Source organism: Corvus cornix, chromosome 1 (assembly GCF_000738735.6).
Source record: "Corvus cornix cornix isolate S_Up_H32 chromosome 1, ASM73873v5, whole genome shotgun sequence".
NCBI classification, from domain to species: Eukaryota; Metazoa; Chordata; class Aves; order Passeriformes; family Corvidae; genus Corvus; species Corvus cornix.
Window position 1 is genome coordinate 31,485,106 of NC_046332.1, and position 25,272 is coordinate 31,510,377.

At 40.8% G+C, this 25,272-nt stretch overlaps 1 protein-coding gene across 12 annotated transcripts in view; it reads right to left on the bottom strand.

Annotated features, from left to right (window-relative positions):
• TENM4 (teneurin transmembrane protein 4) overlaps nt 1-25,272 on the bottom strand; it is a 1,362,823-nt gene that overhangs the window by 136,870 nt on the left and 1,200,681 nt on the right. For all 12 annotated transcript variants that reach the window (XM_039562133.1, XM_039562144.1, XM_039562174.1 and 9 more), the window contains 3 exons: nt 12,056-12,157; nt 6,660-6,854; nt 2,279-2,479 (listed from right to left, as the gene is read on the bottom strand). In XM_039562133.1, coding sequence (XP_039418067.1) covers nt 2,279-2,479; nt 6,660-6,854; nt 12,056-12,157 — 498 coding nt within the window. The remainder of the gene's footprint in view (nt 1-2,278; nt 2,480-6,659; nt 6,855-12,055; nt 12,158-25,272) is intronic.

Consider the following 25,272-nt stretch of genomic DNA (forward strand, 5'->3'; position numbering starts at 1 on the left):
GCTCTAGTTTTATTTTCTACATATGACAATCCACAGATTTCACCTACTGCTTCCATACTGCCTGATAACCTTCTAAATAAATACAGCATACAGCACTGCAGACAGGTACTGTTCTTGACTTCAAGGTGGTAAGAGGTGGAAAATCCACCGTGCCTCCTCATATTCTGGGTTTTCAGATAATTATGCTGTTTCCAGGGTATGCCTCTCCATGTGGTTTATGAAAGGGGCTGTCCTTGGCACAAACCCACGTGGGCACAGTTCTATAGATTTCACAGCCCCTACTGCTTTGCTGAGCTGAGGGTGATTTCTGCAACTACTTAGTTCTTTCCCTTAGTAATTCTTCTGTTCTTTTTGGTCCTGTTTTATAGGAAAATAAAATCCGTCGCCTTTAGTCCCTTCTACAGAACCCCCACCCCAGCAGGCTGGGCAGTGTGTTATTACATGCAATAACACGCCTGCTCACTCTATTTTAATGATGCAAGAAGAGTACCACATATCCTGTGAGTAAATCTGTCTTTCAAATCAAGTCATCAATTCAGTGGAAAGGCCTGGGTTAGAAATGGAAGTTTACAAATCACCTTAGTTGCGATTTTAGCTGTGAGGCACAATAACCCGAATGTTACAAGCAGCTCAGTGAGGAAAAAGGTCTTGGAATGATGCTCAAGTTTGTCTCAAATAACTTCATGCTGCCAAAGAAAGTTTGTACTAGATGGATTTATAAAAGCAGTATAAGGAAAGCTTATAAATCATCTCTATGTGACCCTGCAAGTTAACAAAGGGAAAGTGAATTCTCTTTGCACATAGAAATAAACATTTTTCCAAATCCATCCCTGCAATCCCCAAACCTCCATACAAACACAGAATAATGACTCAATTATGAACTATGCCACAGAACCACTACAAATACATGACTACCTTTCCCCTTATGGTGGTTTTAAAAATAAACCCAGAGAGAACGGAACTGAAGATGTTAATGCGGGGGAAGGAAAAGCCTGGGACCAAACTTACCTTCCCTTCAATGCATGACAGCTTCCCTACTACATCTGCAAAAGTTTTGATCAACCTAGTTTCAGCCCCAGGCAAGCAGAGTAGACTTCCTCTTCTGCTTATTCCTCAGTCCAGTCAACTTTACTTCATGACAAGCTTCTAACATCCAGCCTAAATGATGATTGTCAAAAAGGTGCTCTTTTTATGTTCTTAGACCAGTTTACTCAGTTTGCCTCATCCTTGGAAATTATTCTCTTAAAATACTTGCTAATGGTTAACCTTATTTTCTTTACTCATGACAGCAATTCCTCGGGGAAATGTTTACATAATTTTTCTACTATATCCACTCTCCTAATAGGTTTTTTTTTTGGGTTGCTTTGCTGAAAATTCCTTTCATTTCACTGCCTATACTGAGCTGCCCTGGATTTTTGGCCTAGTTCCACTCCAGTTGTGCAAAGTATAGAAACTGTTATTCCTGGGGTCTCTTTTTTGTGAGCACACAATACAGGACAAAAGCTCAAGGACTGATATTCCATAGGTTCTGACTATTTAAGGTATTCCACTATTTTTCAGTGTGGCCTCTAAGAGCTAACTGCATTTGGAAGAAAAGGTTTCTGAATACTTTTTCTTTAGCCTTCAATTCACATACCTGATGCAGATTTTGAGCAAGTTGCTCATTCAGAGGGGGAATGCAGGAAGGTCGCTGTTCCAAACACCTACACAAAACTGCCTGTAAAAATGTGCCTTCTTGGTAGCTGCTTATACTAATAAATACTTTTACTCAGTAAACCTATTTTTCAGTTGGTAGAGCACAGTCTTTTAATATGAACCTCATGAGGCACTCATCGTCCTCTAGCTGAGCCTAGAAAGCACAAGCTTTGAATTCAGAAGGGAAAGGAGATCTGACAGATTACCAAATCTTTCTTCTTGTTTACAGTCACCTAAAGATTATTTAGTCATCTCCTAAAAATCAAAACAGACCCTTTAGTGGCTACTGGGGTTTATCAAGAACTATCACCAGAACAAGAAGTTATACGTAGACCATCAGTTACATTTACAGCCATATAATGAACAACAGCAAGCCTAGGTGGCTTTAATGGGGTTATTTATGATATTACTCTATGCTCAGCAATGGAAGCAGAATTATTTATGTAACTGAACTCTGGAATTTCTGCTTCCAGTCATGCCCCAGGTGTGCTTCACAGGAACACATCTCTAGCACTTTTTCTGCAGATCTGAGTATTTCACAAAGCTTAACGAAAGACCAACAGTAAGTCAGCGCTGACGTTACCGATTGAGCAGTCGTGGCCAGTCCAGTTGGGATCGCAGCTGCAGAGTCCAGTATCCGGGAGGAAGGTCCCATGGCCGGAGCACTGATCCAGACACGTGGCTCTTGGGGTCTCACAATTTGTTCCTCCCCAGCCAACCGAACAGTGACATTCTCCTCGTACGCACACGCCTCGTCCCGAGCAGGTAGGATCCATGCAGTCCACTACGTGTGAGAAGGAAGAGGAAGCAGACAGGGAAAGCAAACGGGAATTTCAGGAAAAAAGCTATCAGACTGCCATCAAAACAAACATATTTATACAGTATCTCAAGGTTTCAACCAAAAAGCCCTGCTGTGAACAAAACAGATGCTTCGTGCAAAAATTCAGTGCCCCTAAAAGGCAGTGAGACCTAAAATACCTACATGAAAAGCAGAGAAAAATCTAGTGATGAAATCCATTCTTTTATGCAGGTCTGCACTAATAAGTGATCCTTCTGGTAAGAAAAGGCTAATATCAATTAAGAATAGAATAAGAATAGTATTCTCTCGTACACAGTGTGTCTTCATTTATTCTATTAGAATAACCTAAATTACTATTATTAATGAATTCAAAGCCGAGCCCTAGTTTTCTGAGATAGAATTTTGCATAGAGATTCAGCAGAATCTGACATTCTTATTCAGCAAAATACATGCTTAAATTGAAGAATGTGCTTAAATCTATACAGGTTTCATGGAGACTTAACAGAAATTTCCCATTGAAATATATCCAGAGACAGTTTTTCTGGAGTAAGGATTAAAACAAAATAATTTTTTTTATAATGGTGTTCTTCTGGTTTTATTTTTGGTCAATTAATACTCTTTTTTAAATGTCTGAGGTTTACTTTCCCCCCCAAAGAGTCACTTCCCTAATGAGATCAGAGACCATTCAGTTACTGGTGTAGCAATAAACACCAAAAGACCAAATGTACTCCCTGCCTGATTCCTGAGTTATGTGTTTTGTAGGCAACTGTCAGCTGCTCTGCCCACAGGGGAATTTCACCCAGCAATCGAAAAATAAGAAATGCACCAGACACCTTTCCAGAAAAACCTACTGGAGGAGTCGATCATCTATTTATAGATAAAAGCTGATAGGACAGCCTAGAGAAATTCTTCCCATCTTTTGAAACGGTGTGTGGCAGTTCCCTGGGGATTGGTGACAAGTGTCAGTCTGGCTAAGCAGCACAGGAAAAGCTGTCCAGCTCCTGGCTCTGATACAGCAGAGCAGAACATGGCCACCGCACACATGGCAGGTTTGTGGTTCAGTTTTTAGCCCTATAAAAGCTAATAAGAATTCCACTGACCTGTTTAAGATCCAGAAACCTTAAAAGGAAGCACAACAGCTGCTCTGATAATTCCCTGGATTCTCAAACCCTTCTCAGTCTGACAAGCAATGGCTCAGTTATTACTATCCCAAGGCATGAGAGAGAATTTTCTTTTTTGTTTGATTCCTGGAGCTCTGCTCATAGCTGGAACAATCCTCAAAAATTTTAAGAGGCTGGAAAGGATGAGTCCATAAATCTCCTTCACTGTTAGTGAGCTGGGAGCGAGGGTGCCAATTTTAGCATGAGACCCTTGAAGCCCTGGCCCTGTTCTTTCTCAGCAGTAATAAGTATGAAAAGGACTAAGGGATAGAGTAGCAGCCTCGTCCGTTCTCAGCAGATGGTTTGAACATAGAGAACAAAGATCACAGGCTAACTGACAAGAGGCTACCTCCAGGCAATTAATCATCCCCTCTGAAGGTCAATTGGGAAAAAGGTGAGTTTTACAGGGGCCTCCATCACAGGAGGCGGACAATCTGCTATCTCAGCTCTAACACAGATGATTATAGGAGGGGAATGTGCATGTCAGAACCCCCCATTTATCATAATCCCAAGGCCATTTTTCATGTTGAAATGAGCCCTTTCAGAAAATGTCACACACAATGGCTACTTTAATCTCAGCCTCACTAGCTGTATCTCTTTAGGCTTTCTGCACCATCGGAAGGGCCCTGGGACAGGATTACAGGCTTCTGCTTTCTTCTTAATCAATTGCTTAGTGGATTTGGAGTACAATGGTATATTTTTAGGGAGTTCTGCTTGACCAATTTAGCTGCTCAGCTCTGGGAGAAGCAGAGATGGGGAGCTGGGCAAGAGGGCAGAGCTGACAAAATCTAGTATACCTGGAAAAGAAAAAAAAAAAAAGCATATGTCTGTGTTGTTCATTGGAAAATGTCCCAAATGGTCAAATTCTTGGTTGGAAAATGCCCTCTTTATAGTTCAGCCTTCTGCAGAATCTTTGCCAGGGAGATAAATCATGCAGCAAGCAAGGTTAGTGCCTCTTCTACACTTTTCCCCAATATGCTTCATGCTTCATTGGTCACACAAGTTATTAGGCTTATTCGGTGCCCAAAGAGTAACTTCTCATTTTTCATTGCTTAAATTTGCTCCCCTCCCTGTAATGTCTCGCTGGCTTATGCCACAGGCCTTATAAAATATGGGCCAATAAACTAAGGAAGGAGAAAAGAAAAACTCGCGTAGGATTGTTGGCTGATGTTTTATAAACATTGCTGAACTTCTATGGGGGAAAAAGAAAAGACAGAAGAAACCCTGGAATGAAAACCCATTACAAACATGGATCAAGAAGGGAAGCTACGAGAACTGAGAAATAATAAAAAGTAATCAATACCAGATGGCCCTTCTTAGAAGAGAAATTAAAGAGTAAAAGGAATTTAAAAAATAGTATAAATCAACTTTTTTACTAGATCTAAATATATATATATGTCCTCAAGATTTCCCACACGGCATATTTCTGAGTTACTTACCCCCTCACAACACAATACAAATTATGCCTTGAATATCAAAAACATGCATGCTTGGAAAAATACTAAACAGCCCATATGAAAAAGCGTGTTCTCTTTGTTCTTCCTCCTTTTTCAAGTTTTGACCTAGTGGGACTGACACTGTCCCCTGCTACAGTGATAAAATAAAATAACTGAGTAGTGCCTGGCTTTTCTGCTTTAAATGTGACCCGGGAAAAAATGGCTCCTGTTAGAAAAAGGGCAAATCTCACTCTGATTTACAAACATTAAACACTTCTTGCTGGAGGCAAAATCAAGATATTTTCATTTCTGTTTATCCAGTAAAGATATGATCTAGCAAATAGGAGGTCTACAGAGATGCTTGAAAGATACTTCAGTAGTCACAGTCTTCAGGTTTTGCATGCCCCACAGCTTCATTGAATTGTGCTTTAAGCCAAAATGAAGCTTTCTCAAGAGATGGCTTATTGTTATAAGAGCTGATACTGTCTTCATCTCTAACGTTTACTGGCACTGAAGCCATGCTACATCAGAGATGTCCCACTCCAATACATTTAACACGTCAAAAAAATTGCTAGATTAGATACCATTTGAATGTCTGAAGCCAATTCAGCTATTTTCATTGTCTATAAAATAAAGCCATTTCAGATAAATCTTTATCCTGCATACATGAAGACAACCACAAATTAATTCAAGCCATTGTCATTCTTAAATGTATCAAATGATGTCTTTCATTTATCAGGTGGTGAAGGGGTCTTACATATGTACTTGTAGAAGCATAACTTAAGAATGATTATTGATCAGGTCACAAGCATAGAATTCTGAGGACAGTTTTCAGAAGTGTTGAACAATAATGCACTTTTGGATATACTTTTGTCACTCTCTCAATGATTTATACACTTAGAAATCTGTCCACTTTTTATTTAGCTGTAAGAAGCAGTCACAGAGTCAGGAAGATAAAGATTTATGTTGGCAGGTGAGTTCCTACACAAAAAGATTAAAGGTAAGTATTAAAAGGAGCTGTAAATCTAAATGTAAATGAAAAATATTTGGGGGCTAGTGTGAGAAAAAAGCTATGGAAGAGCATTAAAGTAATATCTGATTTTGAAGTAGAATTTAATTCAAGTCCTGAGCATTTCTAAGCTTTTAAAGCTGACAAGGATCAGGGACTTTCTCTCACACGCCACCATTTTGTGGATGTAAGCAACTGAAATTGCTTGGCATAGCACAGCAGAGAAGAAAGCACTGTAAAAGTAATTATATGTTTAGATGTGTAAATGGAAACGATGCTTTAATAAGAACATTTGAACATATGATTAGCTGTTCTGGTCTTTCAACTAGATTGTTCTATCTGAGGCATTTGATGGCTTTTCATCCAATTACTGAACAAATACGATAGCTAACGATGAGTTATGACAACATATCATTTTTATGTTGTATCCATCTATTGTACCTCTAAGGTGCCTATTACTGTTCTGTTTAAGTGCCAGTCTGATCCTGAATTGCCTCCATCCACACAATTACAGAACAACAATCAAAGCAAAAGGCTAATTGAATGCATCTTGCAAATACCTTCTTCACAGCTCTCGCCTTTGTATCCTGGGTTGCAGATACAGGTGCCCATGATGCATGTGCCGTGGTTATTGCAGGAGACATCAATGCACTGGTTGGTTGGGACATCACACTCTGCTCCCTTCCAGCCACTATGGCACAAGCACCTTCCTTTCATGTACTGCCCATTCCCACTGCACAGCACCGGGCAGGACGCTATGAAGAGACAACAAAAATCACATTAAAACAAATGGAAAATCACTTCAAAAAGGAGCACAAGAGCCCAGGATGTAATTTACATTCTTCATACACAGTCTTTACTGGGGTATGTTGCTGTTTGTTTTGCCAAAACCAAATCTTTTATATGGATGACACCCAGCTGTTAACTCTATTATCCTGTGACTGTTTAAAACAAACAGTGCCCTTAAGTTAGGCTCTCTTCTTACTTTGTGTGTCTGATACCTTTTTCGCTAACTAAACTCGTAATTTTCTTGTATTCTGATTTTTCAATGTACTGATGTCTTCTTTCAGCAGCATCACTGACCTTAGATTGCATATCACTCTCCCTTGACCTGCTGCCAGACTTGCTGTGACACTGCCTCTGCTGTGGACTTCACTGGGCACACAAATCACAAATCACCCTGTTTTTTGCTGGGTTAACTTCCAGTTTTATGGGTTTCAGTTGCTTTGCTCAGAGCCCAGAATGCCACATTGAAACTACTTCCCTGATTTAGCTCATGTCATCCCATCAGGTACCAACTTTTTTCCCTGAAAGGGCTGTCAAGCACTGGAACAGGCTGCACAGGGAAGTGACTCATTCACCACTCCTGGTGGAATTTAAGATGTGTGGATGTGCCATATGGGGACAGGGCTTAGTGGTGGATTTGGTAGTGCTGGGTTAAGAGCTGAACTTAATGAAAAGAGTTTTAGAGGTCTCTTCCAACCTTAACAATTCTATGGTTCTAATGGAATGTCCAGCCCCCATTTTTGGTTATCACCTCTGCTGCACTCAATTAATCACCAGCCACAATGCAGAATTGGCCTCTACTGTTTCCAAATTCCCAGTAATAAAAGCTGCGTAAATCTGTCCTCTGATATTTGTATCAGTTATAAAGGATTTATAAAGGATTTTTAATTGTCCTTGCTTCCAGCAAAGTCAGCTGACTCTCAAGGCCACCCAGATACAGGATTTCTTCCCTGTGATAGAGGGAAGAAGAGGAAGATGACAAGCTCAAGCTGTGGCACGATGGATCCCAGAATTAAGCATTTCTAGAGCTAAATTTGGAAACTGCCAAGCAGAGTGGGATGGGATGAACTGAAGGATACAGAACAGGTTCCCCAAGGAAGCAGAGGGCATCAAGGACCAGACCTCAGCCTCCATGACCACAGCTTTTGCAATCACTGCTCTCCAGCTCCTTTCAGATGATGCCTTCTCCTTATTCTATTCTCCACACCAGCCATATTATGCTCCTTTTGTCCTCTGCTCTGATTTTTCCAAGGAAGATGCTGATTTCAATCCCTCAGAAGCAATAGCCTTTCCCTGTTCACTCTACCTTAAAACTTCTTGCTTAAGTCCTGCTCTCTTTCATTTCATTTTGCTGAAACTCAGCTGCAAGGACGTATATTCAACACAGACTGCTCTTGTTCGCTGTTGCACATCAGCCTCAGGTGAGAGCAGCTGGCCCTCTCATCAGCCCCTTGGAAAGGCAATTTATGAACAATTTTAGGCAGGACAAATGCGAAATGAATATTCCATTCTGCTGCTTAATTCAACTACATTAGGCATGTGATGAATCCTCTTTTGCTTTGTTCCTGACTTAGATTATGTATGGGAAGGGGTATTAACATGGTTGAGGAAAGCTTTCCTCCCTTTCTCTTCCCATCTTTTCAGAAAGTAATCTCACAAAGCTCATCATGAGTTGTTTCCAGGCGTCCTTATAGTCAAGTCAGTTTGAGTGTTACAGAACTACAGCAGCCTCAGTGAAACACAAAGCATTGCCAACTCTGACTGTTAAGCCAGTTTGATATGTAGTGAACTACACTTGCCTGACCAAGATAAAAGAGGTTTAGAAAAGAAAGGAATTTGGCAACTGTTATTCCTAAGGAGCCCTCTGTTCACTTTAAAGGAAACACACTGCAGTGGTGCATTGCAAGTGCATCATTTGCAAGATGGTATCTACCTATAAAATATGAGACATAAATTGTTTAAGATACACTGTGTTGCATACATGGCGCACAGCACACTCACTCTGTAATTTTACTTTTCAGCTAAGCTGATGGAATTTTCTGCCCCTCCCATCTCAAATTTCAATACTCAGTAATGGACATTGTTCTTTCAAGGCACTGGCAGGGGACAGTCTGCAGTTCTTCTCGACAGGAAGAAAGAATAACTGCCTTTAACCAGGGAGAGGTTGCTGTGAAAGACTTACATGTGTCCTGACAAGACAGCTGATCACTCAGTAATAGATCAGATAAATTACTGACCATCTGCAATGAGACTGACACTCTACAGAGCCTTCTGTGGAGAACACCTTCAGCATCACCTGGAAAGCACTGCTGCAAATGTCAAGACAATGGCAAGAACAAGACCTCCTCTGTAGCATACAATAATGCATAAAGACAAAAGAGGTTTCTGAATTTTTTCCCCTGTTACTTGTGCAACTCTTTTCCATACATAAAGATACATAATTATTATTTGATCATTCAGATTCCAACCATGTTTATGATGATAAAATTATAGTAGTTCTCTAGTGTGGTATGATAGCAACAACCCAAATGCATACTCTGTTTTTTCCAAAGTTGAACATCAGAGAGTAAGATCATTTGTTTGTTTGTTTACTTTATACAGAACTTGAAAACACCACCTCCCGTGTCCAAGACAACCTTCAAAAAGCCTATGAAATACATCTCTGGCAACTTGCTCTCATTTATTTTGCTTAAAATAATTGGTTAATAATACATTAATAATTAACCATTGCTAAAAAGAGAAAGGCTTTCTGCTGCAGAGTTTCCCATTAATTTGGTGAATTACAAGGCTGAATTGAAACAAAGGAACACTCAGGAAATCCATGACCTAGAATTCTTCATGTGGGCAGGAACCTGCTTATTTAAGGATTACTGCTCCGTACAGGGACCGTGAATGGCTGCAGATGGATACTGTGACAGCCTCACACATGCTGCCCTTTGAGGGATTTGTAGGTCAAAAGAAGAATCTTGGATGCCCCTGAAAACCAACAGGAAGTCAATGCTGGGATCCTTGGATCTCATGTTCATGGCAACATGATCTATTTAACACACCCAGTGAATGGAAATGCATACACAAATATAATTTTGGCATGCCAGGTATTATTCTGTCTTCCTAAAGGCAGGGTGCAGCCTGTGATCTGAACCCAGATGATTCTGAACGAAAAGACAGAGTTGAATAAAAGGTGTTCATAGCAGCTAGAGCATGTGCTCTGGTGAAATGGGAGAGACTCACATGGCTCCACTGAAAAGCCTGAGAAAGTCAGGATATAGCTCCTCTGAAAGTGGATTCAGAACAAGAGTTTAAGTATTCTGATTCAGTGAAGAAAGTTGTTCTTCTCCACAGACTCTCCAGGGAGCCTTGGGGGAAACAAGCCCTGAACTTCTGCCCCTACTGAAAGTTAGGAGGTGTGAGTTGGAATATGCTGTGGGACATGGAAAAAACTCCTTTTGTCTCCAGCTCCAGGGATTTGAAAAGGAGCTTGGAAATGCAAACCAAGTGTAAGGAAATGCAAACCAAGTGTAACCTGAGTCAGCAAGAAGTTTGACATAACAGCTCTCAGGGATGCAGCATGCACATCCATCTTACTGGGCTGTGAACTCTGAAACCCCGCCGGGCTCAGCCCGGCCCGCGCTACCTCGGCAGGGAGCTCCCGCCTGCCCCGGGGGTGCGCGGCTCCTTATCTCTGTCTCCTGGCTCGCTGCTGGGATGTGACCCAGCTCAGCTGCAAGGGGAGAGGGCCGGGGTTGGACAGAGTTTAGCTCTCTCTTGGGAAGGCGCCAGCCTGTTTTCCAAAGCAGCGATGAGCTGGGGTGAAGGCCTGACCTGCAGCCTGACTGAAGCTCCTTGGGTGGGCACTAGCGTTTTATGCTACCTCCCTCCCCAGATTTATAAATCTGTACTTAGTTTGTTGGACTGTTTGAGCCAAAAAAGGCCTTGAAAAGGTTGATGCACAGTGTCCTGTCATTTCCCACATGCAAGGTTTTGATATCTTGGTTTGAAATGTGTTCTTACTAAAAGTATTTCAGTTTGTTTTTTAAATGTTTAAATAACCTAAAAAATTCAGGCCAAAGAAAACCCTTCCAAAGCCATTTATTAAAAATACTTATCACTTGAGAAGAAAAATGTATTATACTGTTTACTGGGGTAAGTCTCCTTGCCAGTCCTCCCAGTGTTTTTACTTTTGGCCAGAGTAAGCAGTTGCCATTACTCCACTCCTAGCCTCACTCCAACCCTGCCCTATTCCCCACACCCAGACTGAGGCAGACTTGCAAGGTACTTTTTGTATAATCAGTGTCTTAAAAGAAAGTATCATTATAGTGTCATGCCACGCTGTGATAAAAGTGCTCTGCTAAACAAACCGTAATGCCACATTCCTAAGTGATGTTTTCTAAAGCCACTTCCAGAGAGAAAATTTCCAACGTGACATTTTGCCTGTTCACAAGCAGCCCAAGGAGTTGTGTTGCTGCTAAGGGCACAGGAGTCATGATTAGTATAGAATCATAGCATCATTAAGGTTGGAAAAGCCCTCCAAGATCATCAAGTCCAACTCTCAGCCCAGCAATGCCAGCCCACCACTAAACCATGTCCCTAAATGCCACACCTACACTCCCAGAGATGGTGATTCCACCACTTCCTTGGGCAGCTTGGCAAACCCTTTGCTGAAAAAATTTTTCCCAATATCCAATCTAAACCTCCCCTGGCACAACTGGAGGATGTTTCCTCTTGTCCTGTCACTTATTACTTGGGAGAAGAGACCGATCCCCACCTGGCTACACCTTCCTTTCAGGTGGTTGCAGAGACCAGTAAGATCTCCCCTGAGCCTCCTTTTCTCCAGGGTAAACACCCTTGGATCCCTGAGCTGCTGAGCGAAATTTTAGCAAATTTGTAGCCAACAAATTCACAGATCAACTTGTTTCCATTCTACTGCAGAATCCCCACGCTGGGTGATGAGTACTTTGTAAAAGGCACCATCATGAGTATAACTTATATATATCTTATATATTTATATATATATATATATATATATACACACATATATATATATACACACATATTACATCTATCTTATATATATCTTATATATATATACTTATATCATGAGTCTAACTATAAGAAGAAAAATGTTAACTGAAGGGGAGAGGGGAACAGTTAATCAAGCACAAATTCCTACCTCTGCCACAGTCAGGGCCCAGAAAGCCAAGGAAGCAATGGCAAGTCCCAGACACGCAGTCTCCATTCCCATAGCAATTACTGGGACAGTTATCCACTGATTCTGGAAAACAAAAGAGAATTCAGAAACTTCTTTAGGCAAGAAAACACCTCAGAGTTTAGAAGGGCTCTAGATGGGTGGGACAGATGAAACTTCAAAGCAGTTGCTGTGCCCAGGGTGAAAGCTTTAGTGTGAGCTCCACTAAACCATGCTCATCCATTTACACCAATGGATGGTCCCACTGCAAATCCTGTGATTAAATATGAGCAGCTCAGCACCCACCACATTGCGCGGGCATCCTCTCGGTACCTGAAAACTTCCAAATGTCTTTTCTTCCTGCATATCTTTACAACCATTTTTCCTCTTTAAATTTATTGTAGAAATGCAATAGCCCCCATTCTCACGCCAGAACATGCACTTTTGGTCCAGTTTTGTGACTTAAGATTAAGTGACCTTGGGGCATTTATTTGTGCCAAACAGAGCTGAGCGATGATAGATATGTTCCCCTATACACGTACTGAACAAAGACCCTTGGTTCATCCCATCTGCCTGTTCAAGGACTACTTCTAACCAAATTTCTTCTTACTTGCTCTGCAATATTATATTGAACTTAATACATTATATAATATATAATTTATGTATTTAACAGCTCAGAGTGCCAGGGCTAATATTCTATTTGATGGAACAGGAATGTGTCCATTTCGCATTTTCTTCTGTTTCTAGTTATCATCTTAAATTCTCTGACTTTGGCAAAAACACCAGCTATTCATTTCTCAGGGAAAGTTAACAGGTAAGCAAAATGTTATCTAGCACTTCTCTTTTGAGAAGAGTTCAGAATATTGGGGCAAAACCACGTCTTTCATAAAAGAACACAAGCTGGTAAACACGTCAAAAAGAGAATGAAAATAATCTTATTTTCTTACACTAAACTGTGAGTGAAGACTGAGTAAATGTGAGTGGGGCTTTGAAAGATGTTGTAATAAATACCATGGTTCATTCTACACTGCTATTTCATATTTTCTCTGAGGGAGATGTATATCAGATGAAATCTGGATTCGGATACACAGAAGGGGCGCTGGTGGTAGACATGGAGTGGGGTGAAAATCTCAGCCCTCTGAATAATGGCTGCATTTTCACAGACGTACTCCATGAGACCTTGTGGTAGCAAAGATATCTGTAAACTCTCAATCAGTGCAACTGAAGACAACCAGCAGCAGAGATGTGCAGATTTGTTTCTAATCACAAATGAAAGGAAGCCTGTTTCTGGATGGGTGTTCTCCAAAGAGCAGAGGTTTCTGAAGGACATTTTAAAGGATGTAGTGTAATTTAATCATTCATAAAGGACAACAGCAATTTTAAATAACAAAACCAGTTTAAAGCATTTATGTTTTAAGTCCTGGCTTCGGACATCTCATAATCAGACAGCTCCATGCAGCAAGGAAGGAACAAGGAAGTGCTGTCAGTTTTCTAACACTCAATAGTTAAGCAGATATTCACTTGATGGTGTATGGAAATGCAGTCACAGCATGTAGTCAACCCTTCAGGCTTGAGCTGCCATCTTTATTCCAATCAGAGAGCATCCATGCTTCCTCGAATAAAGAAATAACGACTCAGGCCTTGTGCATTTACACTGATATTTAGGAATACCATCTCTCACTTCATAGCAGGTATAAACATAAATCTATCCTGTAAGTGAAAAGTTAGTAGTAGGCCATGTGCATACAATCTTCAGAACTTTGTCATGGGTTAATGTCACTGCTGGAAACAAAAACGAATTCACTTTATGCCTTTTTTTCTCTACGCCCTTTTTACAATACTTACATTTTTCTTTTCTTCAAGAAATGTATGCAGAAATTTAGGAAAAAGAAGTTATTTATGCACATACTTACACACATGAAGAACATACAGAGTGTGAGTACTGTGAAACGAGATAATGAGAGGGGTAAGGAGATTTAACAGCTCCTGTTGCTGAAAGGGTCAGTCCTTTTCCTCTAATCTTCTCATCCTAAGAACAACTCTAAGCTCCCTCTTCTTGTGCTGGTTCTGGCACTTGTCAGATCCTTCAATGAGGTGGTTAAGCTCAAAAGGTGGGAAAAAAATGAATGCAGCAGAAAAAAACTAGAGTATTTTTTTTTCTGCTGCCTGAAAACTGGGAAGAGAAGGGCCATGCTACTCAGCATCAGCGCAGTTGTCCCATGACACCTCACAACCCCGCTGCCATGCAGGGTCAGGGGCTGCCAGCTGGAGCAACACTGCATAGATGTAACACATGTGTGACCTTTGAAGTCAAGGGGAATACCTATGTCAGGGCTTGATGCAGGACAGACCCCCAGTGTTATGACAACACCTTTAGAATACTAAAAACTGTTTTTAAAAGCTTTTTCCCAAGTTTTTGCTTTAATGGACTAAACCGAGATCTTGAAAAGGAGTAAACAGCCATATTGCTTTCTTGGTATATTTATGAAATACAATAATTCAGCAAAATAGTAAAAAAACCCCACGGAAATATCTAGAAAGTGTCTAAAAAGTAACATATCAAGCACAGCAACTGTCCCAAAGTGTGCCAATGCACCACATCAGCTAAATGGTAATCTTTGTTACTGGAAACAGTATTTTGCAGTTATAGTGTGTTCAGCTGGTGTGTCTATGATCCTAGGACAAGACAGGCAAAACTCTGTACACCAATTCAATGTCCACTGCAGGTTAAACTGAATTACTCTGTCCACAATAATGAGTATGTACAAAGGGATTTAGAAGTTCAGAGTGACCTCAATAATGGAGCATACCTGTGCTTAGGTAACCAACCTGTCCAGAATCTCTGGGGGAATCCATGTAAGAACCTTTACTGTGGTGGTGCATCCTTTCTTCCTCTGACTAGTTCAGCACAGACACCTATAACTGGTCAGATCCCTGCTGACAGTGACTGACACTGACGTATTAAAGAAAAAGAAAAATTTACATCTATTTTCTGGTTCATATACAGATCTGGCATTTTTCTTTGTAAAACTGCAGTGATATGCACATATACCACTTCATCTATCACTACCTCTTCAAGCTTTGATTTCCCAGACACTTCTTTGCAAGTGTGGCCAAACTGTTTCATACCATACAGTGGCTAACTCAAAAGGAATTAAAAAACAGGTGGATGACTTCCTCACTGAGACACCTCAGTAGCTCTTGCTTGTGGCCTGAATACCCTATACTATTAATAATAGAGTAGGCCCTCAAAAGTCCTTTAATCCCATTTCATTGCTTTCTCTTATGTACCTTGTTGTTCTAATATTGCCCAAAGTAACATTTTTAAAGTATTCTCATTTCACACTACCTCTATTTGCCCGGGAATAACCTGCCTGATACAGATGAGATGAAGTGAAAAGGAACTCTACTCCCCCTGTGACTTGTGCCACTTGCTGTTTTTTAGCAGTTAAGGATGCAAACTTTCCTGGTGATTCAGGGCAATTAAGGTCTTCACACACTTCCAAAAGTTCTTCGCTACTGAGAATCAATTCTGAAAAGCGATGAAGGTTCATGCAGGGCATCTTTGTCTCAAAGCTACTCCCAAACAACTCCAAAGTATTTCCATAAAGGAAGTGTTAAATGAACGCACCTTTTCCCCTCAGGAACTCCAGAGCTAATGAGCACAAACAAGGCTGAGACTGAGGCTTGTGAGCAGCAAGTCTGCAAGCTGTGTGTGCAACACTGTGCATGCTCCTATTTATATTCTTAGGCAGAATCACAAACTGGAATTTCTTTTTACTTTGAAGATTGCAGGCATTAGCAAGTTATACTCCTCATAAAAACCTCTATTTCCATCCTAGCACTGAATTTTGTTTCAGTGGTTACAGACTGCCAGTTGGGCACCTGAGTCAGTTTTCTGGCCCTTCTGGCATGTACACATGCACACACATCCACGCACAGTGCTCTAACACCTACACTACACACTAAACAGGAGGAGGCGGGTGACTTGGCATCAGAAATTAGGGAGTCGTGATGGGAGAACCCTAGGAAGAATGAAGAATCAAACAGACATTTTCAGAAGCTAGGGCTTAGTCAAATTATTATCATATGGGGCTTAGATGATAGAGGAGACACACCTTTAACATTCAGGAAGTCCCTAAGTCAGTGGCACAAAGCAGCTGTCTCTCTTTTGAGTATGCTCACAGTCAGCACTGCTACAGAGGTGACAAGCTATCAGCCAATAACTAAAAACAGGCACTGCAGTTACGGCTGGCTTCTAGTCTCCATTATACAGCTTATTCTGGAAGCTGTTCACATAATTAGAAGAGTATTTTCCAATAGATACAAATTCCATATGGTGTTTTATGAATAGTACCATGGGAACTGCTTTAGAGAATCACGACAATGTTTTTGTTTTGTTTTATTTAATTGTTCAAGTTCACTGTGAGACCATGAACAATTCTTTTTTAGAAAGAGATATATATGTTCTCTGTTTCCAGTCTGATTCCCACAGTTTTCTTCTGGCTTCCAAATCCCCGAAGAGATCTGACTGACACCAGCTGGTAAGGGCAAGAGATTAATAACTGGAGGGCCAGCCAGTGGATGATGCATGATGCCTTCATCTGGTTTTGCTATCATGTCCGAAGAGAGCACTGAAAACACAGTTTCCATGCCACCTTTCAACCACCAATGGTAGCAGGAGTGAACCTTCTGAAAGCAAACAACTCACACCAGGGGCAGACTGGCAAAACTTGAGGTGGTGGAGTTTCCAAGACGGAATGCACAAGTTTGCCTACAGAATTAAGTGTCCTGCCAGCTTCACAATCTAATTAGCAACTGAAAAAAACAAGTCTATTTATGGAATTGCAGAATCACTGGATGGTTTGGGTTGGAAGGCACCTTAAAGACCATTAGGCTCCAATCCCCCTGCCATGAGCAAAGACACCTTCCACTAGACCAAGTTTCTCCACATCCTATCCAAACTGGCCTTGAACACCTCCAGGGATGGGTCAGCCAGTTTCTCTAGGCAACCTGTTCCAGTGCCTCATTACCCACACAGTGAGGAATTTCTTCCTAATATCTAATCTAAACCTGCCCACTTGTCAGTTTAAAGCCATTCCTCCTTGTCCTATCACCCCATGCCCTTTTAAAAAGTCTCTCTCCAGCTGTCTCGTAGTCCCTTTAAGTACTAGAAGGTGCTCTAAGGGTTCCTTGGAGCCTTCTCTTCTCCAGGCTGAGTAACTCCAACTCCCTCAGCCGGCCTCCATAGGAGAAGTGCTCCAGCCCTCTGAGCATCTTTGCACCTCTCCACTATTTCCTCAGTAAATATTGTAAACCTCCAGATCTCCTCTGAGACAAAGTCTAAATGACATAATGAGACACTTGGTCTTCAGATCCACACTGTCTCATTTTGGAGAATGGTATAGAAATGCCCTGCCTGACAGAGCAGGTACTCCCTACCCTAGGACAGCCTAACTCAGCCAGGAAAAGGAGGATGTACAAAACTGTTTCTGGATTCATAAAAATAAGAAATGGAAAACCTTCGTTAAGTGCGAAAGCCTAGGCTTCTCCAAGAGCAGGACTCTTCTTCTGAAGTACTCTTTAAGGTCCTTCCTGCTCATGAGCTTTAATTATCAAAGCAAAGAAAGAAACAAAAAAAATTCCCTAAGTATCCTCAGCAGCTGTAATTCAACATATTGCACAAAACAACATTGATTTGCTACTTTTGCCATTTATTTCAGGGGGTGTTTTTCAGCACAAGTAAACTCACAGCTGGTAGAATTTGAGGGAAAGTTGGCTGAAACCTTTATCCCATTGCTAGTTCTCCCACTGTAATCACCCTTTACTCTGAGAGAAGCCATAAACTGGCATGATCCAGCCCATACCCATAGTAAGATTTCACACTACACTATCTTGCATTTAAGGATATTACTGAGTTCAATATGAAATTGCTAATTGTTACCATTCCCATTTTTTTTTTAGGTTGTTAATCTGAGGCATGGACAAATACAGCACAGCTTTGCTTCACATTATAAACTGACTCATGTGGCAGCGACAAAGCTCCCAGGCTAATGGTCTGCTCAGGGGACCACTTTGCTGCTGACAAAACGCCCCATGAAAGACAATTCTACTGTGGTGAACTCTATAAAGATCTGTCAGCCTGGCTCACAATTACCAACATGAATTACCTTTATCCAGATGCAACAGAATAAACATATTAAGAAGGTAGACAAATTGCTAGACTCTTGATGGACTTCTTTTTTATACACTCACCATGTTTGCTGGTCAGCAGTACAGCTACTTCAACAGTATTTCCACCTTATTTATTTACTATGCAACATTCAACTTAATAGCTTGTTTCCCTATCTTTGGGCCAGAGGCCAAGGCAGATGTTTGCCTGACACCAAATCCTATTAGAGGCTGCAGTAACACAATTGTGTGTTAAAGATAAATATTTTACAGCCTGCACTTGCCACCAAGCATCATCATTCCCTAGACATTTAGAGGCAACTATCTATTGGCAAAGAAAAAGTAGTTATCTAGCTGGCAACTGAAGGCAGTACCTTTTTTAGAGTTAATAAGCACCAGGACTGCTTTCTAAGAACTGATTAAATGCCATTCAGTGTGGTGTGGCTGTATCAATTCAAATGCAACTGTTTCATTTGATAACCTCAAAAAGTTGCTCTGGAGACGGCAGTGTTTGGTGTCAGAAACCTGCAGGAATAGCACTGCAGTAGGACAATTAGACCTTAATGAATCAATCCTAATCTCCATTCTGGAATGAAGGTTCAAGGAATATAAAAAATTTGTATCAATGAGAATATTCTGTATTAGAAATTAGATGCAAAGAAAAGAGCAGGCTTTTTTAAAGTATCCTGTCTGGCCCCTTCAGGTAGCAGTCTACTCCACTGCTACATAAGAAATGGCCTCAAAATCTTTTGTTCTGTGCTGGTGAGAAGATATATGTAGCTGCTCAGCCTAAAATAAATTGCCACAGCTACTCATCTACCGGCCCAGAAAGATATTGCATACATACTAATTGGTACAATAAAAGGTTTTACCCTTTCCTTATAAATGTTGACTCTCTCTATACAAAGATGCATTAATTCAAAAATAGCAAGTAAATTAAAAAAGGAGGTAAACCAAATAATTAGAGTAGAATAGTTTACTGTATCAAATAAATACATATATTTATTGTCACACAGAAATATACTGTTCCTAACTGTCCACTGACCTATTTTCTGCCTAGTTATGTTCTCCTGGCTAAAGAAAATGTTTTGCTGTGAGGGAGGAAGGGCACAGGGAACAAGGCAGCAAGCAGGTAGATTCCATGGTTCATATCTGACCTTGAAATCCTCTGTCAGCCACATCAGTGCCAGAGAGCCATGACGAGTGCCCAGTACAGTACAGTGAATTACACTGCCTGGGAGAGTGAAGGGACACCACATTATTTCACCTTACTCTTTGCTGCTGTACTAGACCAACCTAAACAAGCCACATATTCTTTTTCCTGGATCTGCTTGTCCAGGATAAAACTGACACCTACAAGCTCACTGCAATAACATCTCTCTTTCACAAAAATGCTCCTTGTCACTGCCTCGACTACGTTAGCAATAATTTTAATAGGAAGTCAGGCAGTATAACATGAAAGGCAAAGAGGATTCTGAAGCTCTGTGAACACATTTAATTTACTTCCCAGTTGCAGAGCTTGCAGTCTTGTTTATTTTTCAAAGGAATGATGCTACCCAATTGAATTTCACTGCAGGAGAGGTTGGATGCTAAGCCTGGAGAACTGTCACCTGCCCTTGTAATTGTGATAACAATGCCAAGGCAGACGTGGAGGTGAGAGGGGATAAAACAGGTTTCAGATGTCTTCAAGCATCAGATTTGACAGTATGAGCCAAACAAAAAAGGCAAAAAAAGTAAGGAGGAAGAAAATGCCCTGGAAACAAAGGAAATGTGGAAATGCTAGGTCTAGTATTCTCTTGCTCCTCCTCTTCCTTCCCCAGACGAAGCTTTAAAGGACTGATTCCTTCTTATAGTACATCGTCACCTGCTGAGATTTCAATTTTTCTGCTTCATTTGTGTTTTATACAGCTTTTATACTTCTAGCTCAAGTAATCCACACCTGGCAGCCAGGGATGTGAAAGTCTTGACAGCATCATGGAAACTCAGTCATTATTTTTGAGTGCTCTTTCACAGCTTCCTCTTCTGTAGGGCACCTAGCGTGATGCTGATACTGCTAATGCCACTTGATGTTGTGCCAGATTTTGACTTTTTTTTCTTTTTCCTAAGGCTGGGAGGTCTGTTTTAATTAAGGACCCACGCACATAACCCTGTTTTGCTCTCACATCCCAGTGGAACTCTAATCTTCACATGCAGGTATAAGGATGCTAAATCAGGAAAAGGGCAACAGGCAGACAGTCCTTTAAACAACTCTTTAAATCGCTCCTGACTGGAAAGTGAGAGAGAAGGACAGTAACCACAATATTGAACTGCATGTTATTCTCCCTCCTCTTTTTTTGTAAGAATGTTTAAAAAAAGCAATTTGCAAGGGCTGATACATGCCCATCTCCATCAGGGTACCGACAACAAACACCCACCTCTGCCATCAGCGACTCTATAGGCTGGAGCATTTTACAAGCTGATGGTGAAGCACAGAAGGTTTGGTGCTCAGAGGCAGTTGGGTTGCTTCTTGAAGTCAAAAGCCACTGATTTTGCCAAATTTCACAGTACATCATGTGAGCACATTTTCCCTTGAGCTGTCTGTACTTCTGCTTTTAGGCCTGGCTTGAGACGTCTATCCAGGTACTCAAACGGCTCTCACCACAATCACATCAGTCTTTCTCACACTATTTCAAGCACATTTGACTTTATGCCCAGCTGGAAATACTAAAAAATCAGCTTTTTTCTGTCCTATTTTTGAACTTCTGTTCTACAGAAAGAGGGACCAAATGGGAATAGTTTGGAGAGTAAATAAAGAAGAGAACAAGCCTGATCATTTCAGAAACCTTTGCCACATTTGGTCTGAATTTGGGTTGCCCTTTGAGAGAGAGCTTTATCTCCCTGATTCATTCCTTTCTCTTACCGCTTCCTTATTAAGAAGAAATCTTTCCAGTGCAGAATGCCTTATAATCTGAAGCTCTCAGATGGTTGAAAGCATAAAGTGTAATGGGATTTCAAAAGCACTTGGGCACTGGTCTATGCATATGATCATTTAACTTGATGGTAAAATCTCCCTTGACTTCACCAACTTTTAGGAAATCCTGCTAATGTATTTCTGCTGTTCATAGGGCTAAACAGGGAACACTGTTTTCTTTCCTTATAATGTGAGCAATGCTAAAAGCATGAAAGGGTCTTGAAACACAGTTCTTAAGGAATCATACACTGACCATCTGAAAACACCCCTCTGTTCCAAATCACTTGAAATGTGATCACAGGTTGGAAGTTAGCTGGGAAAAAAAATTCACTGGATGATTTTAAACAAAGAGTAGCTGGTGGACTGAAGCTTTCTTCTTTTTCCTTCTACAATGCAGCTTCCAAGCACAGTAAGACTTTAATCCATACTTGTAACATAACTATGACATGGCTGTGGAAATCTAGAAAGATACATTGTGAACAGTAATTTTCTTCCTAGATTCCCTTTTTTGCAGTTGGAATGTTTTTAAACCTGAATTGCACTCCAGTAGATGAAACTCTCATATCCCCTATTTGCCCAGGGGATTGCAAAGAATTTTTTTTTGTTCCTTCCCACTCTCATAAATTGTTACAAACTAATACAGGAAACAACAATTATTCAGCCTTCAGGGTTCAACTTCTGGAGCTGCACTAGCAAGAGGGAAGTTACTTCACGTTCAGTACATTACAATTTCTGCTGTCATAGCTCAGGGCAAGGCTAAAGCTAGCCTTGAGTTTCATTTTAAATGATGTTTTAAGTTGGTGTATTACAGGGGGAAAAAGCAAACCATTCTTGCATACACACCTAGAGAACTACAAATGTAATCTCATTTGGTCAAACAAGGGCCATGAAACCTTGGCAATGTTATAATTTTGGGTACATAAAAAAAATAAATTTCATTTTGCACCAAGTCTTTAGCTAATATATCCAGCCTGATACTTAAGGATGTACTGGCTGGAATGACTGCTATCTGAGGTTCAGTTAGGTAAGTGCCTGTTGCTAGGGACATGCTCTCAAGCAGGATGCCTGGTCTACAGCCACTGCTACAGAAGAGCCTGAGTCCCCTCTAGGTTCTATGTGAGCCTTGACCCCCGTAGAGATGCCCCCAGTTCCCTGGGGAATCTCAGGTGCCACCAAAGTCCTGTGCTCAGGCAGCTCCATTGAACTCTTGGTGGTCTTCTGTCAGGGCCAAATAAAAAGCAGAACATATGGCTCCCTTCCTGCCTCTTGCAGACTTGCTGCACAAACAGGGTCAAACCTTGTTCCTTCTCAGAGGCTCTGGGAAGCTGTCTAGAAATCAGTTTAAGATAATCTATGAAACTTTTTCTGAGACTGCTGTAGCACTCAACAAAAGAAAGCAGTCACACATCTAATACACAGACCAGCTGCTATCATTTAAAAAGTCAACATATACCAGGAGTGACCATACGGACCAATGTCCTCATCTGCTCAGCCCCTGTACAAAATGAAGATTGGTCCAGTGACTCCTGGGGTGCTGATGTTGTTGGCTTCTGTTCTTTTGTGGTCTTGCATGCAAGCATGTACATGTTAATACAGCCTTTGGAAAATTGAGGCTTTAAAGCTTCTGTTGTTCTAGTACAGAAAGAGTTCTCCTTTTGTTTGCCAAAGCAGACGAGTAACTCCCACAACCTCATTTCTGTGCTGTAGCAGGGGAGCATTCATGGAAAGAAAAGTGTGCACAAAGCTGCTCTAGCAGCTCGGTAATACAACACAGGAATAAAACAAGCTGTGCTTACATTAGCCTGCAGTCTGGGCTGCGTGGAAAGAGCTATATACAAAAGTGTAAAAACGAAAACCATATGCACCGTTTTACACATTTCTCCAGAACCCCTCAGACAGCACTTACATGCCATGTTATTAAGGCAGAATTCTGCTGTTCTGAAACAAAGTGAACAGAAAAACACAGGGGCAGACATGAAAGAAGGAAAGAAAGAAGGAAAGAAAGAAGGAAAGAAAGCAAGCAAGCAAGAAAGAAAAAAGGAAGAAAAGAAAGAGAGAAAAGAAAGAAAGAAAAGAAATAAAGAAGAGAGAAAAGAAAGAAAGAAAAGAAATAAAGAAAAGAGAAAAAAAAGAAAGGCTTTAATTTGGTATTAAATAATGACCCTAAAACTAAAGCAATTATCTCAATCAATAAACTTTTTGTACAAGCTCTGTCAGATCAAGAGAACTTGCCTGCCCCAACACAGCACACCGACATGCAAGTTCAATGCTACCAGTCCATGTAAGTACAGATGTAGGCAAAGCTTTTCAAAAAGACAAATCTACCTTTGTTTTTCTACCACTTTAAAGCATGATTAAAACCAGACAAAATCTGGAACATTAAAGACATTCAGATGTCTAACTTCTACTGAGACGAATACTTACTGGCATTCAAACAGTCTTTAGAAGCATGGCCTAATTTCTTTTATACAACAATATAAATGAAAGTATTTGTCCATTTTTCTATTTTTCCCACCCAAATAATCACTTGTTATCATAAAACCTATTGAAAGAGGAGTGTACTTATAGAAATCAAAATAAAAAAATAAAGAAAAAGTTCAAATCTAACATTAAATAAATTATTGCGTCTCTGCTTTAAAACTAAGCTAGCTTTACACATTTTAATGTTCTATTGCTAGCTTTTATTCATAGATCAAGGAAGAGATACACTCAGTACAGAAAGAGCAGCCATGGAATTTTTCACAGCAAAGCATCTGACCTTTACAGGCCTCTTATTATTTAATTATCTTTGAGATGTGTCCCTAATTTCCTCTTTATTAGAAATGCCTTACGTCTTCAATAGAAAAATCCTGAAATAATAATTTTGCCTGCCATTATGGCTTGGGAAGCAGGGTTATTATCTAAGAATTGTTTCAGACACTTGCAGAGAGAAAAAAGGTCATTACAAGTAACATCTAGATTTGAAACAATTGGTCTGACTTCCTGTTTCTTGGAAGTGCTGTAGGTCTAAGCAGCAGCAGGCAGAAAGCTGCAGTTAACATTTAGGGAGCAGTGTACCATCGGATCATGGACAAACATTGCTGACTGAAGCTGAAAGGAATTTAAGAACCAGGAGGAATGTTTGATCTGTTAGGAGTTGTCTGAAAAGGCAGACACGGAGATCAGCTCCAACACTGGAACATGCTCACCCTCTTGGCTCACTTCACTGGGAAATGAGGCTGTTCATCAGTTTTGAGGAAGAACGTGGAAAGATTAAGGGAGCACTGATAAAGCTGCTGTTGACTTCCAGGTGTTAGTTTTAAGGGTTGTGTCACTATCCACCCAAAACCATCATCACTGTTTTACCAAGAATAGCAAACAAACTCTGGATATGAGGAGTGCAAATTAATGTGAAAAGTTTCACCTCTGCACAGCCCTCTTTCCATTTCCAGATCCAGGCTCAGCCCATGTTTGCTTTTTATTAAGCCCTATAAAGAGAACAGACTTACACATGGGCTGGATGAAAGTGAAATCTCACCAAGCACACTACTACACCTGCTTGGAGTGGGGAATTCTTGCTGCTCACAAAGCTCAGGCAGAGGGAGTTCACCCCACACTTCTTGTGATACTGTGCCTATCAGACTGGGCTGGATTTGGCTGAGATGGAGAGAGCAATCTCCTGTCTTCTTGCCATCCTTCTGTACGGACTAGCTCAATTCTCACAGAGGACCTCACACTCTGTGGCCAGCTGGACGTTTAGTGGAAGATACTTTGCATAACCTGAACCTGCTCTGAGGATAAGCATTTTCAGTCAAGCAGACCTGTCAACACAATGTCATTCAAGAGATCAAATACACAAGGAAAGAAAAACCTAACACAGCCTGGCAGTGACTCATAAATGCATTTTTTGCCTTCTACATGAATTGAGTGACTGTATCTTTTCTAAATACTACCTGAGACCTATGAGCTTTGCCACACTCAGAGAAGCTAGGTAAGAGCTGAAAGCAGGAAACAAAGCATCAAAAAAAAGGGTTGGCAGCAACAAGAGAGTAATCAAAAAAAGCATTGCTCATCTGACAGAGTATCAGATGTCTGCTTGTAG